The following is an 18,625-nucleotide window of genomic DNA, read 5'->3' as shown; positions in this document are numbered from 1 at the left end:
TCTCTTTTCTCTGACAAAACAACAGCAACTGAAAAACCGTATTATAATCCACAAACTGAATCTCTAATTCACTAATCACTAATTGAATATTGGCACAATTAACACAAATCCAACCCCTGCAAACACTAAAGCTGACACTAAAGAATGCTCTGAACACACAATCCCAGCTTAACAGCTGCTGTGGCAATTTACCTTCCTTCAAATATTTAATGTGCATCAAATGCTTTAAAATGCACCCAAGAACAAACTACTGCATTTAACACTTACAGCAAGTGAATTTTCCTTTTTTATATCTATTATGGGCATCCCTGAGTCAGACAGGATTCTAATACTATAACACACACTCCCAGTAACACACACTCCCCAAACACTTCACTTTCTCCAGCACTGACCATTGGGTTTGACAAACACAGTTCCCTGAGCAAAGCCCTCCCCAAAGCAGCTCTATGGGCAAGAGCTCTGTGTGTGACTGATCTGTGGGCAAAGCACACGGGGGGCCTGGAACCCACCCCCTGAACCACACCTGGGGCCTGGAACCCACCCCCTGACCCACACCTGGGGCCTGGAACCCACCCCCTGAACCACACCTGGGGCCTGGAACCCACCCCCTGACCCACACCTGGGGCCTGGAACCCACCCCCTGACCCACACCTGGGGCCTGGAACCCACCCCCTGAACCACACCTGGGGCCTGGAACCCACCCCTTTCCCTCAGTCAGTAGGGATTTCTTCTCATAAGCCAAATATCACACTCCTTCTTTTACAGTTCTAGCATCACTTTCACAACCCAATTCTATTCTATTCTGTTCTAGAGCTCCATTTCTAGGATGCTTAGGTATACCTTTTCTATGCTCAGCAATGCCTTAATAAAATTCCAGGGATCTTGCTTTGAATTCACCAGATCCAGGGACTGAGATCTCCCAGAAGAATATTTTCACTGCTCGCTGGAGTCCTCAGGGTCCTGGAATCCCTGGAGGGTCGACAGCATTGTCCCACCTGGCTCACCAAGAATTGTCCCTGAAAATCGTTGGGAAGAAATGAAACCCTCCAACGCCCCTGGGAAGTGTTGGTGAGCCAGGCACTGCTTTGTTCTGGCTCCCAGAGACAGGGAGCCAATCATTCCAGCCACACCTGTCCCTTTCCAGACTTTTCACACATTTCTACATTTGAACAAACAAACAAATTCATGTTCATTGCTTCTAATTTACCCCAATTAATGAACTAATGAATTCTCTTCATTAATTAAGACTCTAATTAGTAGTCTATCCTTAACTGGCTAATTTGGTCCACGTTCTTTGGTCCTGTTAGCACTCCTCCTCAGACACAGAGTCAGCTTTGGAGTCCTTCCAGCTCCAAATGTCTTCCCCTGCAAAGAACCCCCTTTCCTGCAGCCCCACCCCCAAAGCAGTGCTCAGCCAATCCGAGCGCGCAGCGCTGATGACTCATCAGTTGCCGGCCAGACCCGCAGCGCCCAGCGCTCCCCGGACCCCCCCAGGGTCCCCCCTCGGCCCCAGCGCCCCCCGGGACGGGAATTTGGGCAAAGGGGAGGTGGGGGGTGCCCAGGCCGGGCCCCCCCGCGCCGTCCCGGCCGTGGCGGCTGCGGCGGGGGCCGAGTGCGGGCGGGAGCGGCCAAGAGCCCAGCGCTGCCCCATCCCGACCTGCCCCAGCTCCCACGGGAATGGGAGGAGTGGGAATAGGAGGGGAGGAGAAAGAGAGGGAGGGAGAGGAGGAGGGAGAGGGGAAGGAGGGGAAGGAGGAGGAGGAGAAAGAACGCACGTGGATGCACGGCCCGCTGTATCCGCAGCCCCCGCGTCCCGGGAGCATCGCCCCCCGCATCCCGCAGGTGACCGGGGAGGGGGAGCTCGCCCCAAATATCTTGAGGCACTCTGGGATTTTTTTTGGGCTGCAGGGGGATGTTTGGGTCTTGCAGGATCCCAAAGCTGAGCCGCAAATGCCCCTTGGGGGGATATTGGGGATCCCCGGGAGGTGTTTTTTGGGGGTCCCGGGGTGGGTTCCCGGCACAGCCCCGACGATGAGCAGGGGGATGTTGGGTCCCCGGAGCCACGTGGCGATCGCCGGATACCGGCGGGGAGTGGGGGGGACACGGGACAAACCCACCGGCTTTGGGGACCCCTGGGACAGGCGGGGGTTGGAATCTGAAACGGGGGCCCGGAGAGGGGGAACTCCCGGCAGTCTGGAGAGGAGGGGGGAGCAGCGAGGGCGGTGGGGGGAGCCGGGACCCCCGGCAGCCTGGAGAGAGGGCTGGACACCTTGGGATCGCCAGCACCCCGAAGGCGAGAGTCAGGGGAGAAGGGACCCTGGGACCCCGAAAGCCCCCGACCACCCTAAAAGGGCCCCCGGAGAGGGGAGCCCCCGGGACCCCCGGGACCCCCAGCAGCCCAGAGAAGGGGGATCCCCAGAATGGCAAAGTGAGGAGCCCATAAAGGAAGGAGCCCTGGGATTCCCGGGATCTCCGGCAGCCCAGAGAGGGCGGGAACCCTGGAGAGGGGGTTCCCCAATACATGTGAGACCTCCAGCAGCCCACCCAGGAGGGACCCCAGAACCCCAAAGTGGATGGACCAGCGAGGGGGAACTCCACTGCTGAGAGGGTTGTTTTGGGCTGAATCTTGGTGGTTTGGAGGTTTTCTTGGCCAGAAGCCGCCCAGTAACATCTAGAGATGGCCTTGGGCAGGAGGAACCCACAAGCCAATGCACTCACACTTTGTTTTTCCCCACACAGCAGGATTTCTCCTTCCCAAACCTTGGCCAGATGGAGGAGGAGGCTGCGAGGAAGAGGAAGATGCCCCAGGACCCCCAGGCAGGTGAGGAGGAAGTCAGTGCCCCTTTGCCCCTGTCTTGTCCTGTATCTCCCAGCTGAGCATCGCCCCCGGCTGCAGGACAACCCCGCTGCCGCCGTCCTGCCGGGGCCGGAGTTGGGGGGATGTCCTTGGCCTTCCCTGTGGGCCGGAGGCAAATCCCCTCCCTGTCCTTCTTCCCTCCTGCCCCAGGCCCCGAGCTGAGGACGGAGAGCCCGGAGGACAAATCCCCCCGGCAGAGCCTGGTGGGAGAGGCCGTTTTGAAGGGCTCCACGGCGCAGGAAGGCAGCGGGGAGGGAAAGCCACGAAGGTACCCCAGGAGGAGGGTCTCCAAAGCCAGCCCAGGGTGCTCTGAGGAGGAAAGACCCACCCTGTGCCGGGAAGGCGACGAGGGCTTGAGCCAGAGCCCTGACCTGGATGTCCATGAGCAGCCTCACACCAGGAAAAAGCCCTCCAAGTGCTTGGACTGTTGGAAGAGCTTCAGCCAGAGCTCCCACCTGATCTGCCACCAGCGCACCCACAGCGGGGAATGGCCCTACATGTGTGGGGAATGTGGGAAGAGCTTCATCTGCAGCTCCAACCTGATCTGCCACCAGCGCACCCACACTGGAGAACGGCCCTACAAGAGCTTGGAATGCAAGAAGAGGTTTCAGACCAGCGGGAATCTCCTCCTGCATGAAAGGACACACACAGGGGAGAGGCCCTTCCTCTGCACCCACTGTGGGAAGGGCTTCATCCAGAACTCCCACCTCGTCACCCACCGGCACATCCACAGCGGGGAGAGGCCCTACAAGTGTGGGGAGTGTGGGAAGAGCTTCAGCCAGAGCTCTGCCTTGACCTCACACCAACGGACCCACCAGTAAGGGAAGCCCTAAAGGTGCCTCGACTGTGGGAAGAGCTTTGTCTGCTGCTCCAACTCCATCACCCACTGGAGGAGTGATGTCTTCCCACATTGGGAAGACACCTGGCTGGTGGTCTCCACATCCTCCTGGTTCCCCACAGGCACCTGGGTGAACACAGTGGGAGAAACATCCATGGGGTCACAAACTGACCTGGGAAATTCAGTGGGAAGAGCTGATTTGTTGAATTTAAAACAAAGACATTCAACAAAGACATCTAAAGCCCCACCATTTTACTGGCATTTGGGGTCATTTGGAGATCCAGGGGAATATTTGGGAGGATTTGGAGTTTCTGGTGGGATGTGGGGGAGATTACCCCAAAAATGGGGGTTCCCAGGCCGGGCAAACAGGGCCACATTGTCGTAGTTGTGCCAGCAGTTCATGTCCCCCTGATCCTGTCTGTTCTCCAGGAACTCCCCTTGGCTGTTCCAGTGCCTGGCCTGGGTCTCCCCACACGGGGTGTCCCCCCCAGGTGCCCAAATCTCTGCTGAAGTGCCTGAGCTGCTCCCAGTTGGAGATGTACCCGGGCAGGAACCTCTCCCGGTCGGGGCTGTTCACTCGGCTTTTCCCAGGACCTGGAACAGCCCTGGGTGTGCAGGGACACAGGTCAGGGGGTGCCCCCCCAGCAGCCCTCAGCCCCCCCAGCAGGTTGGGAGCTCAGGGGGCCACCCCGGACCCCCCTTTCCCACCCTCATCTGCCCCACAGCTGCTGCAGCACCAGTTACTGGGTGGGGGAGTCCCCCCATCAGCCCCCCAGGGACGGACAGGGGGCTTGGGCACCTGTGCACAATCGTCACCAGAGCAAGCACACAAAGGGTTACAGAAGCAGTGGACATTCCCAGGGCGGATCTGCCCCCTCCCAGAGCCCCAGGGAACCGCTCCAGGGCTCAAGTGATGGGGGACAGGGGAGACCCATGTGGGAACCCCCTGCCCTCTGTCCCCCTGCCCACTGTCCAACACCCCTTTTCTCCCCTCTCCCACCCCTTTCCCATCATCCCCACCGTCCCCAGCTCCCCCCCAGCTCGGTTTGGGGGTGTTTCTTCCCCCTTCCCTGCTCGGTTTCACAGTCTTAGCCCCCTCCTCGCTCACTTTGGAGGTCCCAGCCCCCCTTTTCTCCCGTTCTCCCCCCTTTTCCCATTGTCCCCTGAAAGGCAGCTGTTAAATATTGGGTGCTGAAAAAGCTGCTCCATCGTGTCCATTCCAAATTAAGCCTGCATTTCTTAGGAGGGACTGGCATCCAAAGGGCAGCAAGAAGAGTCTTCTAATTCTCTTCTGCTTGATCCTCTCTGCAGCCGCCGATTTTCCCTCAAACCAGGCGGGAAAACAGGACCAGCCCTGGTGTGGTCGGGGAGCAGCGCTGACCCCAAAGGGCTGCATTTCCCCTGCCGATCGTCCTGCTCTGCCCTCCCCCGGGGCTGGCTCTGCCTGGCGCTGGCCGGACGTGCCGGGGCTCCTCACTGAGCAAAGCCCTTGCCAAAGTTGAGGGGCAGGTGCCGAGCCCGGCTGGCCTGGGAGGAAGCGACAGCAGCGCGGGCCGAGCGGGCGGGATGGGGTCCGAGCAGTGGCGGGAAGTTGCAAACTTGGCAGCCAAGAAGTTGAACTAAAGTGAAGCAGCTCCAAAAGGCTGTGGTCTTGGCGTGGGGGCGGGAGGAAGGGGAGCTCCGTGACTGCGGCCGGGGCTGGTTGGGAGCGGAGCGGCCGGGGCTGCCCCCGGGGCTCGCGGGGGCCAACGGGGAACGGACAAACGGACCAACGGACCAACGGCCCCTGCGCTTCGGCAGCAGCAGCGACTGTAGCGACGCGCTCTCGCTCTGACTCTTGTTCGGGCTCTCCTTGCTCGAGCTCTTCGTCCTCCTCTCCCTCTCCCGGTGTCCCGCTGTCCCAGTGTCCCTGTGCTGGTGTCCCTGTGCCGGTGTCCCTGTGCCAGTGTCCCACTCCCGCTGTCCCTGTCCCGTTCCCGGTCCCCCCTCCCCTTGCCGGCCCGGGCCATGGCCCCGGCCGTTCCCCTGTGCCGGGCGGGGCCGCCCCGTCCCCGGCCCTGGGCGGCCCGGCGCGGTCTCGCCCTCGCCCGGCTCCCGGCGCGCCGGCTGTGGCGCTGCTGGGCGCTCCTGTGGGGCTGGCTGTGGGACGGGCTCGGCCTCGCCGCCCCTTGGCTCCGCCTGGCTCGAGCCCGGCGCCTGCCGGGGCCGGCGGGGGCCGCGGGCGCCGCGGCCGCTGCCGCCTCCTCGGCGGCTTCCCCGGCCAGAGCTCCGCCGCTCGCCAGCCCGGCCGCCGGCAGCGAGCCGCCGCTGCCCGCTGCGGCTGGGGAAGCCCGGCCCGGGCCGCTTGAGGGGCGCTCGGGGGCCGTGCCGGGCCCCGGCCCCAGCGCTGACGGCCACGTCTCGCCCGCACCGAAGGCCAAGGAGCCGCTGCACGAGCGCTACCGGCTGCATTCGCTGCTGGGCAGCGGCGGCTTCGGCCGCGTCTACGCGGGGACCTGCCTGGCGGACGGAGCCCCGGTGAGTGCAGCAGGAGGAGGAGGAGGAGGAGGAGGAGGAGGGCGGGACGGGCGGCGAGCTCAACCCGCCCTTCCCCTCGGCTTGCAGGTGGCCATCAAAGCCGTGTCCCGGGATGGCATCCGGCGCTGGGGCGAGCTGGTGAGCGAGCGGGGCCAGCGGCAGAAAGCGGGGCGGGACGGGCGGGGACGAGCCGAGGCCCGGCAGGGTGGAAGCCGCCGGGACACCTGGAGGGAGAGTGGCCGTGGGCTCGGTGGGGGACGGGGAGCATCCAGGGCTGGCCGAGGGGGAGCAGGCAGACAGGCACGGCATCAGCCCCACTGACGACCCCGTGGTCCCCCCGCAGCCCGACGGCACCCGGGCCCCCCTGGAGATCGTGCTGCTGGACAAGGTGTCCAATGGCTTCCCTGGTGTCATCCAGCTGCTGGAGTGGTTCGAGCTCCCCAACGGGTTCCTGTTGGTGATGGAGCATCCGGAGCCGTCTCAGGACCTCTCTCGCTTACTGAGGGCGTGGGGGTTCCTGCCGGAGGAGATGGCGTGGGGGCTGTTTCGCCAGGTGCTGCAGGCCGTGCGGCACTGCACCAGCTGCGGCGTCCTGCACCGGGACATCAAGCCCCAGAACATCCTCCTCCACCTGGCCACCGGCGAGGCCAAGCTCCTCGACTTTGGATGTGGCACCTTCCTTAAGGACACGGTCTACACCCAGTTTGCAGGTGAGCCCACAGCCGGGGGATGCTCCTGGTGCCGGGCATCGCATGGCCATGCCCGGGTGTGGCAGTGGAGATTGCCCCTTTGGCCGAGGGGGAACAGGATTAGTTCTTCAGCCAAGTTGCTTTTGGATGGGGCTGGGGGTTACTGTGAGACAGGCCCCGGCCTTGGCGACAGCCTGTGCCACCCACCCTGTCCCAGGCTGGGTCTGGGGCAGGGGGGAGCCAGCCTGACCAAAACCCCCGTGAGGGTAGCAGAGAAGGGGGTCAGAACTGTGCACCAGATGGCTTGGTGTGCAGGCGAGGAAGGGCTTGGGCTGCTCCGCTCGCCTTGTTTGCCTTGGCTTATGATGAATTGTTGGGGGCAGTGCAGTGGGGCGGGGAGAAGGCACGGCTTTTCCCCACCACTGGGTGGGTTTTTCCCTTGCATGAAATGGTTGGGCCTTGCCAGGGCTTCCGCTGCCCTCTTGGACACCAGCGGCTTCTTCTCCAACCCAGAGTTTGTAACCAAGAGTCAGGGGCCGGCGAGAAGGCAGTGGGTCACAGCGTGTGCCACTGGGGCAGGCCCCACATTGCCAGGGCTGCTGGGGTGAGGCTCTGGGAGCAGGCAGCATCCACCTGCTGAACTGCGTCTGTATTCCGTAGGAACACTGTCATACAGCCCGCCAGAGTGGATCTACCTCAAGCGCTACCACGGCGAGGAGGCGACCATCTGGTCCCTGGGCATCCTGCTCTACCAGATGGTCTGCGGGAAGCACCCTTTCCGCAAAGGCCCCAACACCATCTGGGCCCAGCTCCCGTTCCCAGCACGGGTCTCTCCAGGTGGATACCAATCTTTGTGGCACGGGGGGAATAACGGTGTTGGGAGAGGGCAGCGGGCTCACGAGGACGCCGCTCTTGAAGCTGTTTGTGTCCCATGGGTGGCTGGAGGAGGTGGCCTGTGTCCTGCCATCCTGCTCTCCTCCAAAAGGGAGAATCGATGGAGAAGTTTGGGCACAGCTCTGAGCACAGCCAGCACAGCCTGGGCACGTGGACAGTGGGACAGAGGGGACAGGATCCTTCTCCAACTGACCGGCCATTTTCCCCCCAGGTTGCCAGCACCTTATCAGGTGGTGTTTGTCCATCCGCCCCTCGGACAGGCCAGCACTGGAAGACCTGTTGTGCCATCCTTGGGTGCAGGGCATTCCCCTGCCCTAGAAGACGGGAGAGATCCACGTGCTCCCTTTGATCCCGGGGCCTGGCAGGTAACACCTCCACACATCTCTTGGCAATAAGAAGCAAAGGAAACCAGACTTTTTTGTCAGCCTGTAGCACTGGGGGGGGGTCATCCCATGGGAACACGCCCCTCTTTGTGCTGGAGCTGGGCTGCAGACCCGGTCTCCCAAGTGCTGGTGGCCACCATCCAACCTGGTTTTGCTCGTCCCGCTTCACAGACAGCTGGGCCCTCGGCAGAACGCTGACAGCCTGGTCTGGCCCCCAGGGAAGGAGAAGGGGCCTCTGGAGAAGCTGTGCCGGGTGGGCCTGCTGCTGGAGACATCGAGGACGACGTCAGGGATGACAAGCTCTCAGTTGACCTGGACGCCGGCGAGCTGAAGAGGATGGACTTTGATTCTGGCCCCTTCCTCCAAGCCGTGCTCCACACGCCGTTTGCAGATGAGTCCACACCCAGGGGGTGCTCCCGGACACGGGCATTGCTCAGCCTGGCTGGGCACCGAAGGTTCCCCCTTTGCTGATGGGGAACCTGAGGAATTCTTCAGCCGGCTGCCAAGCTGCTTCTTGGCAGGAGGGCAGGCAGGTGCTCTGGGCTGGCTGTGAAAGGGGAGCCCGGCTCTGCCCCCAGCCTCTGCCACTGCCCCTTTGCTGGGCGGGGCTGGGGCAGGGGCAGCCAGCCTGCCAAAAACAAACCCCCGTGGGGGGAGCAAAGGCGGGGCTGCAGAACACCAGCTGCTTTGGGCTGCAGGCCAGGAAAGGCTTGGGCTGCCTTGGCTTAGGAGCCTTTCTTTGGGCCAGTGCAGCAGGGCAGGGAGAAGGCCTGGGTTTTCCTCAGCTGGAGGAGGGGGGGTTTTCCTTTGGCCTGCAGGGCTTGGGCCTTCCTCAGAACCCTGACAGAAGGTTAACATTTTACCTTTTTTTCTTGTTTCCACTTTTGGTTTGTAATCTCTGTTCATGAATTTGTTGTTTGTTTTCCAGGGAAGAGTTGGAGCTGGTGCCCAGTCCGGGTTGGGAAGGGCTGGGACCATCCCTGGAGAGGATCTGACGTCCCCTCTGAGAAGGCTGAGGACATCCTTTGGGACACGCTCTTCTTGCGGCAGCAGATCTTGGGAGGTAGATGCTCCTCTTGCCCATCTTGTCAGCAGCAGTGGGATAATGGCTTTGGGGAGATGGCAGCAGGCACATGAACATCCCGCTCTTGCAGCTGCTGAGGAGGTTGATCTCCTGGGCTTGGCTGGAGGAGGTGGCACCTGTGTTGAGTAATTGCTGAAATCCAATCGATCTGGGATGACCCCAAATGACAGTTTAGTTTTCAGCTTGCTCGAGCTGTATCTCAGCAGCTTTTGGGTATCATTTTTGGCCCCCAGACAGGACACCTCTGCCTGATCTCCCGCGGATCCGAGGGATCTCTGGATCTTCACGCCAGCACCAGGACTTTGCTGCAGAAGAGCACAGATCCCCAGCCCAGTCTGGGACACAGGTAAGATCCCAGTGGATAACAAGGCATTCTTTTGGGGAATCCTGCCCATGTCAAACGTATGGATCTTTCAGTGCACTGGGGGTTCTTTGGTATTTTGGGAATCCTGCTCATCTGAGACCTGTGGATCTTCCAGCCCTTTGGGTGGGTTCTTTGGAATTCTGGAATTTGGTCTTTGGCTTTGTTTTATCAATCACTATTGTTCTGTACTTGTAAATTCTCCCAGGGAGAATTTAATGGAGTGTTGGAATCAATGGGTGGCTGTTCTGGAACACTGAATTAGAATCCATTGTTGCAGTTGATGCTGTTTGAGAAGGGGAACAGAAGTGGAAGGAGGTTATGTCTGGTGCTGTGTTTTTCCCTTTGCAGAACGTGTGAAAGGGCAGAAAGATTGTGGTGTGAATGCAGCGCCCTCAGAGCCCTTGGTGTGAGCCCGGAAAGGAAAATCAAGCTGAGGGACAAGATCAGTCTAATTTGGGGACATTGTTGGAGGTTGGAGTTGCAGTTCTGGAAGAAATCCCTGAGGAAATGGTGCCCCGGGGAGAGGAAGAGGATGAGAGCGTGGGCAGCCTGCTTCAAACATCCCCCCAGGAGACTTGGGATCAGTCCCTGTGCATCCTGTAAGAAAGATGGACACTGGAAATGGGATTGTCCACAACTGAAACTTCAGAACCCTCCGAACCCTCTCGTGGCATCACTGAAGACGACTGAGGGGGCACCAGAGGATTCTTCCCCATCAGAACATCTGGTTCCAGCCAAGCTAAGCACAATTGTTTGTGGCTGTGGGAACTTGTTCCTCTGTGTTAAATCCAGGGAAATGAAACTCAAGGGACAATTCTAGAACAATTGTCTGGTGTGCCAGGGAATTGGGAAACTGGGCCATTTTTAATGCTGTGGCTTTGAAATTGGGAAAACAGTGGTTGGCTCCCCAGTTTTTGTATTTCCCCAATTCCCCAAAGCCTCTGCTTGGGAGAGATCTCTTGGCAAAATGAAATGCCACAATCCAATTGAAAAATGGTCCAATATAGGTTATTATTGCAGAGCCTAATTCTGTGCAAGTTTCTAGTTTTGCATGAGAGTCTCCCAAAGCAGAAGTAATCCATCTGCCACCATCACTTGGGGATGCAGTGGTTCCAACAGGATGGGCTGGAGAGGTGCCTCCATGATCCAAGAGAGCAGAACCCGTGAGAATTCCAGAGAAACCTGGAGTGGGGTTGGTGAGGCCAAAGCAATGTCCTTTGCAAATAGAAAGTTGTAAGGGATTCTCACCCTTTGTAGAACAATTGATGAAATTTTGCTTGTGAAAAGAAGGTGAATCTAAATGGAATGCTCCAGTTTTGCCAGTCAAGCAGGCAAATGGAAGGCTATGCCAGTTAGTCCAAGACCTTAGAGCTGTAAAGAACAGAGTAGAAGATATACAAGCAGTCATAGTGAATCCTTACACTTTGCTAACTCCCCTAAATGAGGGTTTAATATGTTTCACAGCATTAGGTTTGAAAACTGCCTTTTTGTGTCTCCCTTTGAGTTGGGAAAGTCAAGAGCTTTTTGCTTTCCAATGGGAAAATGCAAAGCTGGGGAGGAAAACCCATCTGACTTTGGTGGTCCTCTTGCAGGGGTTTAAAAATAGCCCCCCAATATCTGGAACTCAATTGGCAAAGGGACTGGAGGAATGGAGAAGTCCAAACCCACCCTCTTGGAGCCTTATTGCAGTGTGGGGATGATCTTTTGATGCCACTGATGCTGAGCAGCAACGTTGGGGTCAGACTGTGGCCCTGTGGAATTTCCTTGGGCTGAGTGGATATGGGGTATCCCAAACACAAAGTGCAAGTAGTCCAGAGCCCAGGAGCCTCCGTGGGCTTTGGAATTCTCCAAGGACAAGGGAGGCTGGGCCAGGAAGGAAAGAAGCAACCTGTCAACTGCCCCAGCCCCAGCAAAGGAAGCCCAGAGCGGGATTGCTTCCAGACTAGAGGAGAAGTGTATTGGGGCAGAGCTGACTTAGGAGACAGCCCCTTGGAAAGTCCTGGTTGGGAATTGTTTCCCAGTGGGGGCAGCTTTGTCCGGCATGGAAAACAATTCTCTGGATGCACAGAACTCCCCACCACCAGGGCAGAGATCCTGACAGAGATCCTTCTCCCAGTAGAAGAAAATGAGTCTAGTGCTAAGGATTGTCAACTCCTTGAAACCTTAGAGCAAACTTTGCTCCAGGAGGCTGGGCAGTTCCCCCAAGTGGGCAAATAATAGTCCCTGAGCCAATCTCCTGTGACCTGGTGGATGGGGAACATGAGGGGATTCCTTGGAGTGAAGCAAATTATTGAAACATTTGCCCAAGTGGGTTCTTGGTCCAAAACTGACCCCAGTTGTACAAGCAGTGAGTCAGCAGTGTGGTGTGTGGAAGAGAAATAATCCAAACCCTGCCACTGGAGTGGGAACAGGTGATGGAAAATGCAGAAATGCTGCAGGTGAATGTTGGCAGATGGATGTGACTGAATTGCCCAGAAAAGTGGGGTGTAAAGATCTCCTAGTCTTGGGGGATACCTTCTCTGGGTGGCCAGAGGCTGTTCCTTGTTGCACTAAGCAGGTTGGGAAAGAGACTGCAATCCTGTTCAGTGCAATCCTCCCTGTATTTGGGATGCCTTTGGGAATGTCATCAGACAGAGGTTCCCACTTGACTGCAGAAACAAAATGCTTCACTCTTGTTTTGCTCTTCTGACAACAGTTCAAACACTGTTGACGTGGGAGGAAAATTTACATGTCTTTTTAGTGCCAAAGGTGATCCAAGTGTTGCCCACAAGTGTCTGTATTAAGTAAGCAAGACTCTGTAAGGAATCTGGAAACTGTGTGTGTAATGTAAAGCCCTGTGTGGCTGTCACTGAAGTGCTGAGGCTGAACAACAGCCCCTGAGCCAAAGCTGAGCTCTAGATGAACCTTCCAACCTAATGGGCTGTGTCTCCATGTATCTGCTCCTGAGCTAAAACTGGGTCTATTTGTTGGTACAAATGTGGTGGGATGGGACTCCACCTGTGTATCTGCTCCTGAACCAAACAGGTGTGCTTCTTAGGAAGATCTGTTAGTCTGGGCTCATCAGTGAATCCTGTTTGTATCTGTTCCTTAACAAAAGATGTCTGATTGTGAGCAAAATCTGATCTTTCTCTTTCTGTATCTGGAGAGTGGTGGAGGCCATGGCAGTCGATGTCTGGCCTTGTTTGGCAGTGGCTGGTGCAGGGGGAGCCTTGGTTTGAGAGAAGTAGAACATTGCTCCCAAGATTCTGCTCTGGCCAAATAAGGAACAACAGAATCTTAGAGAAGTCCTGGAGAATTGGATCAGGGCTGGAACTCAAGCTCAAGCTCACAGGATGTGAGCTGAGCTCTGGGGACCCAGAGAAGATCAAACCAAACATGACGGTCTCTGTGGGGAAAAGCAGTGATGCTGAGAACCGAGGTCAAGAAGCAGACACCTGAGCTTTGGGGGGCACCAGATGCCAAAAAACCCACCAGAGACCCCCAGAGAAGACCCCAAATGACCAAGTAGGGACTTGCAATAGGGGTGTGACTGTGTAAAGCACAGTAATGGACATGTGTTCAGTAAGGGGGAATATCCAATGCCTCTGGAATCAGTGGGTGTAATCCCAAGCCCTGCCTGTGTCCCTGAGCAGGCTGGATTAGAAGAACTCTCCTGCAGGCGTCCAGCACGCTGCCCTAAAGAATGCCTGCTTCTTAACACCTCCCAGCTGGGGTTAAGGACTTGCTTTCTGCTGCTTTGGGGCACCATTTCTGGCCCCAGATGGGACCCTCTGCCTGATCTCCCGTGGATCCGAGGGATCTCTGGATCTTCACGCCGACCCCAGGACTTTCCTGGAGAAGACCACAGATCCCCGGACTGGTCTGGGATGGGGGAAGATCCCACTGGCTAATAAGGCATTCTTTTGGGGAATCCTGTCCCTCTAAGACGTGTGGATCTTCCAGCTCTTTGAGTGGGTTATTTGGTGTTCCCCCATTTGGTCTCTGGCTTTGTTTTCTCCACTGATCCTTGTTTTGTGTTTGTATTTGTTTCTGCACTGTAACATTTGTCCAAGTGGGTTCTTGGTCCAAAACTGACCCCAGCTGTACAAGCAGTGAGTCAGCAGTGTGGTGTGTGGTAGAGAAATAATCCAAACCCTGCCACTGGAGTGGGAACAGGTGATGGAAAATGTAGAAATGCTGCAGGTGAATGTTGGCAGATGGATGTGACTGAATTGCCCAGAAAAGGAGGGTGTAAAGATCTCCTAGTCTTGGGGGATACCTTCTCTGGGTGGCCAGAGGCTGTTCCTTGTCACACCAACCGGGCTGGGGAAGTGAGTGGAATACTGTTGAATCCAAGAATCCCTGGATTCGAGGTACATTTGGGAATGTCATCAGACAGAGGTGCCCACTTGATTGTAGAAGTGGTACAACAAGTCAAATCAGGGATGCATTATTGCAGAATTCCAAAGGCCAGAGCCCCTTGGGTAATTGAGAGGTTGTCTGAGAAGAAACCAAATGCTTAAGTCTGCTTTGGCTCTCCTGACAATAGTTAATTGGGTCTTGACTTGGGAGCAAAATTTACATCTCCTTTCAGTCTCAAACGTGACCCAAGTGTTGCCTCCAAGGGATTGCTGGGTGTGCACTCCTTTACCTGAAAAGACAAGGAAGCCATTCACCATTTCTGCCTTCCCTGTTCTGGCAGAAATGATTCCTGGTCACTGGGTGAGCACTTGTGTTCCCCAAAAAGTAGACCCAGCAGTCAGTGTGCAAGTACCCCCCACCACCTCTGACAATCCTGCCTGTGTCCAAAGCTGTGACCCCCACTAAAGGAACAGGACAAGTGGATTGTGTTAATGAGAGGGGCCCGTTTGTGGGAAATCACCCCCAATGTCCTCAAACCCTTCCTGCTGGGGAAATGACTGATCCTTGGCCGGTCCCCAAAGGAACGGGGTGGGATTGGTGTGTGGAAATAACACCTGGGAAGGGTTGCCCCAAAGCTGGAAGGGCATTTGTATTTCAGCTTGCATCAGGATTCAGTGCTGTAGCTGTTCTAATGCCTTGAGCTGTAAAATGAAATAAAGCTCCTAAGACACTCTATCCCTTCAGGAGCTTAGTCTGAAAAAAGGGGGATTTGATGTGGGATATAGAAGACTGCTCCCAACATTTCTCTATGGCCAATCTTGGAGAGGTCCTGGAGAACTGGATCAGGGATGTAACTAAGCAAACAGGATGGAAGCTGAGCTCTGTGGGCCCAGAGAAGATCAAACCCAAACGTTCCAGTCTTTGTGGTGAAAGGTAATGACACTGTGTCTGCTCAGAACTGAGGTCAAGAAGTGGACACCTCAACTTTGGGGGGCACCAGATACCAAAAAACCCACCAGAGAGCCCTGAAGGAGACCCCAAAGGACCAACTAAGGACTTGCAATAGGGGGGCTGACTGTGTAAAGCAAAGTAACATCTATGTCTTAAGTAAGGGAGAATATCTAATGAATCTGGAAACTGTGTGTGTCATGTAAAGCCCTGTGTGGCTGTCACTGAAGTGCTGAGGCTGAACAACAGGCCCTGAGCCAAAGCTGAGCTCTAGATGAACCTTCCAACCTAACAGTCTGTTTATCCCTGTATTTGCTCCTTAGCTAAAACTGTGTATGTTTGTTGGTCAAAGATGCAGTGTGGAAAGACTCCCCGTGTACCTGCCCCTGAACAAAATAAATGTGCTTCTTAGTGAGATCTGTGAGTCTCAGCTCATTAGTGAATGATATTTGAATGTGTTCCTTAATCAAATCTTATGTCTGATTGTGAGCAAAATGTGATCTTTATCTTCCTGTCTTTAGAGAGTGGTCAAGGCCCTGGCAGTGGATGTGTGGCCTTGTTTGGCAGCAGATGGGGCAGGTTGACTGCCTGGGTTTTCCCCTTAAGCCCTGGCCAGGCTGTGGGTGGAACCCAGGAGGAGAAGGGAGCCAGATGGTTTTGCACACTCGTAGCTCTGTGAGCTTGTTTCTGCAAGGCCAGAAAAGCTGGACCCCCTCCCAGCACAGATGGAGCCCTCCCCTACGAGTGGACGCCCTGGGTGGGATTTCCCGTGCCCGGGAGGGGTTCTCCAACCCTTGGCTGCGACCGGGGCTCCCCCGCTGCCGGGCGGGCCTGGCTGAGGGGAACAGATGAGGGCAACTGGGCAGGGAGCTTTTCTACTCACTCCAGGCACTCTTGGTAGGAACGATGAGGTGCGTTACTGAGCTCAGCCTTTTGTCATTCTTTGCTGCTTTGCACTGCAGGAAAATTACACACTTGTTCTCCAAAGTTGGTGTCGGTGTCTCTTGTGCTGACCCTCGTCGCGGGCAAAAGAGTTCCCTGGGGCCCTGCAGTGTCACAATGGTCCCCTGATTCCATGGGACAACATTCCTAATTCACTGTCTAGACTGGAGGAAAATCCCAGGAAGAGCCGTGGTTTGTTAGGACTTGCTTTATCTGAATGAGCCCCGGGGGGCTTTTGGTGCTGAGTCCTTGAACCTCAGGTACTGAGGGGAGATTGCACAAACCTGTCCAGAAGTGAAAGTCAGAAGGAGAACCCAAAGTATCTCAGAGCATTAATGGATCCCACTGAGGGCCATTCCCAAGACAGGCTCCTCATGGACTGGTTGGAGGAGAGGATTGGAGGCCATGATTGCACAAAGCTCTCAAAGGCTCAGTTTCCAAAGGAAATCCCAAAGCTCCTTAAAAACCCTGGAGGACCTACTGACAAAGCCTCTCCAGGGACTAATTAAAGCAGAGAATTGGAGACCATGATTGATCAAACCTCTCCTAGACTCAGAGTCAAAAGGAAAGGCAAAGGACCTGAATAAACCTTTAGTCCCTTCAAGCATTAACGAGCCCCATTGAGGGCCCTTCCTGACCAAGCCTCTTCAGGGACTCATTAGAGCAGAGAACTGGAGGTCAGGGTTGCACAAACTTCTGCGAGATTCCAAAGCAAAACCCAAAGGCCTTGGAAAACCCTGCAGTCCCTTGAAGCCTTCAGGAGCCCCCCAAGGGCCATTCCTGACAAAGCCTCCCCAGGGACTCTCCAGCAGATCCTTGGGGGCCGTGAGTGCAGGGAGGCAAAGGCTCTGTGCAGGCAGCTGAGATGTTGAGCACAGCCTGGCTTGGTTGGAGGCAGCAGAAAGGCCCAGCCCTGACCCCCAGCCCGGGGAAGGCAGATCCTGTCCCTCCCGCCTGGCTCAGGGCTCTGCCGGGGGCACTGCCTTGGGGGGGTGACGCTGAGGGAAGGACAAGGGGGTGCCAGTGCCCAGCCTGCCCGGGCCCTTTGCTGTGCCCTGCCAGCAGCAGCCTCCCCGTGCTGTGCCCAGGCTGCTCCTTTCAGCTGCGGGCACAGACAGGGCCCAGCTGTGCCTGCTGCTGTCCCATCCTGCGGTCAGCACGAGGGACGGGGCAGCCCAAAGAGAAGCCCCGTTGCTGGAGGGAGCCCAGGCCCTCAGGCACAGGGGATCTCCCAGGGCCTGTGCCAGCCAGGGGCCTTGTGCTGGGCTGTCACAGGCCAGGGCAGGGGCAGCTGGAGAGCCCCTGGCCCAGCCCTGAGTCACGGGCTGAGCCATCAGCTCCTGCAGAGAGAAGGGACCTCACAGGCCCTTGCCCAGCTTGAGGGCAGAAATGTTCCTCACAGGAACTGCTGTGTTTATCCTGCTGCATTTGACAGCTGCACTTCTGCCTCTCTCTCACTTGGGCCTTCAAAGAGCTCTCCAAGGAAAAGCTTCATTGAGTCCCAGAATACCAGAGGCTGGCAGAGCCCCCTGAGCAGCCCTGCCCTGGCTGTGGCTGGGCTGCAGTTCCCTTTGCCCAGAGCAGCCCCTGTCCTGCTGGGTTGGTGCTCGTGGCTGCAGCGCTGTTGGTCCCAGCCCAAGGCTTTGGCTGTCCCTGGGCAGTGCTGGCCCCGCAGGGAGCGTCTCTGCAACCACCCCCACCCAATGGGCTCTGCTGGGCAAGTGTTTCACAGGGGACATGGCTGGGACAGCTGGGCTGGACTGACCCAAGGGATATTCCATTCCATGGGATGGCATGATCAGCAATAAACTGAGAGAAAGGAAGGCAGAAAGGAAGGTGGGCAGGGGGCAGACGGGGATGTCCTTCATTAATACATTTGTCTTCCAAAGAAACCTCTCCATGGACTGAATTCTTGCCTCCCAGGGGTTTTCTTGGTTTCTGCACGTGGCCTTTGCTTTTTGCTTTCCTCTCTCCAGTTAATCTCCCTTTCTGTTGACCAAGGATTTCTTCACCTGCTTTTCTCCTCTTGTCTGACTGAGGAGGGGAAGGGAGAGAGCAACTTGGCTGTCCCTGGATGGCCAGACAGGTTTAACCACAGTCACCTTGCCCAAAGCTTCTCTTCTAGGTACCCCCAGAAATGTCAGGTGTCCACACCTGAGCTTGGTTATGCCCTGCTCACCCCCTCCCCCAGGGCGGTCAAGTGCAGAACCCACGTGGATCTCTGCAGTGACAGGGGGATGCCAGGAATTATCAGGGTTGGAGGCTGAAGGGAGTTGAACAGGGGACAATTGGGAAAAGCCCCCCACGGGGACTGGCCCAGAGCATGCGCAGTCCCTCAGCACCTTCCCGGCCACAGCTCCTCATTGGCTGCCCGTCCGCTCGGGGTCCCATTGGCTGGCTATTGGCTACACTTGGCTCCATCGCACTCTCCCATTGGCTGGCCCTTTGCGCCACCACGCAGCTTCCCCATTGGCTGCCTCTGGGCAGCTCCCCATTGGCTGCTCCCCGGCAACAGGGCTGCTCTCTTAGCAACAGCACCGACCCTTCAACCTGCACTTTAATTCAACTGGGCCAGTTCCAGGGCAACTCCACATCCTCCCCATCCACCGCAGCTTCACATTTTCCCTTAGCAATAGCAGTGGAACATTGGCCCAACAGCAACTTCACCTTTTCCCTTAGCAGAGTTCCAAAGCCTTGGTGCCACAGCCGGGCTGCTGCAGGAGCCGAGCTCCTTGCAAAAGCTCCAGGAGGCACCCATCAAGCCAGCA

At 56.9% G+C, this 18,625-nt stretch overlaps 1 protein-coding gene and 1 long non-coding RNA gene across 2 annotated transcripts; both read left to right on the top strand.

The window, feature by feature from the left end:
• The first annotated feature begins 5,626 nt into the window (after nucleotides 1-5,626).
• On the top strand, nucleotides 5,627-8,718 carry LOC135406469 (serine/threonine-protein kinase pim-3-like). Its single transcript, XM_064640830.1, has 4 exons — nucleotides 5,627-6,350; nucleotides 6,556-6,922; nucleotides 7,562-8,160; nucleotides 8,350-8,718. Exons 1-4 carry the CDS (start codon nucleotides 5,703-5,705, stop codon nucleotides 8,374-8,376), a joined length of 1,641 nt encoding a protein of 546 aa, XP_064496900.1. The 5' UTR covers nucleotides 5,627-5,702; the 3' UTR covers nucleotides 8,377-8,718.
• Nucleotides 8,719-9,262: 544 nt separating this feature from the next.
• Nucleotides 9,263-12,743, top strand: LOC135406468 (uncharacterized). Its single transcript, XR_010426270.1, has 2 exons — nucleotides 9,263-9,608; nucleotides 9,975-12,743. It is a non-coding gene; the product is annotated as an uncharacterized LOC135406468 (long non-coding RNA).
• The last annotated feature ends 5,882 nt before the right edge of the window (nucleotides 12,744-18,625 follow it).

Source organism: Pseudopipra pipra, chromosome W (genome assembly GCF_036250125.1).
Source record: "Pseudopipra pipra isolate bDixPip1 chromosome W, bDixPip1.hap1, whole genome shotgun sequence".
In the NCBI taxonomy this organism is placed as follows: Eukaryota; Metazoa; Chordata; class Aves; order Passeriformes; family Pipridae; genus Pseudopipra; species Pseudopipra pipra.
The sequence above is the reverse complement of the archived record's forward strand: the minus strand, read 5'-3'. Positions and strand labels throughout refer to the sequence as shown.

What these genes read in the sequence shown, in the direction of transcription:
- LOC135406469 (XM_064640830.1), top strand. Translation starts at nt 5,703, where the DNA reads ATGGCCCCGGCCGTTCCCCTGTGCCGGGCGGGGCCGCCCCGTCCCCGG. An exon ending in GGTCTACACCCAGTTTGCAG is followed by an intron (nt 6,923 to 7,561) that starts GTGAGCCCACAG and finishes TGTATTCCGTAG; the next exon opens with GAACACTGTCATACAGCCCG. An exon ending in TTGATCCCGGGGCCTGGCAG is followed by an intron (nt 8,161 to 8,349) that starts GTAACACCTCCA and finishes CCCGCTTCACAG; the next exon opens with ACAGCTGGGCCCTCGGCAGA.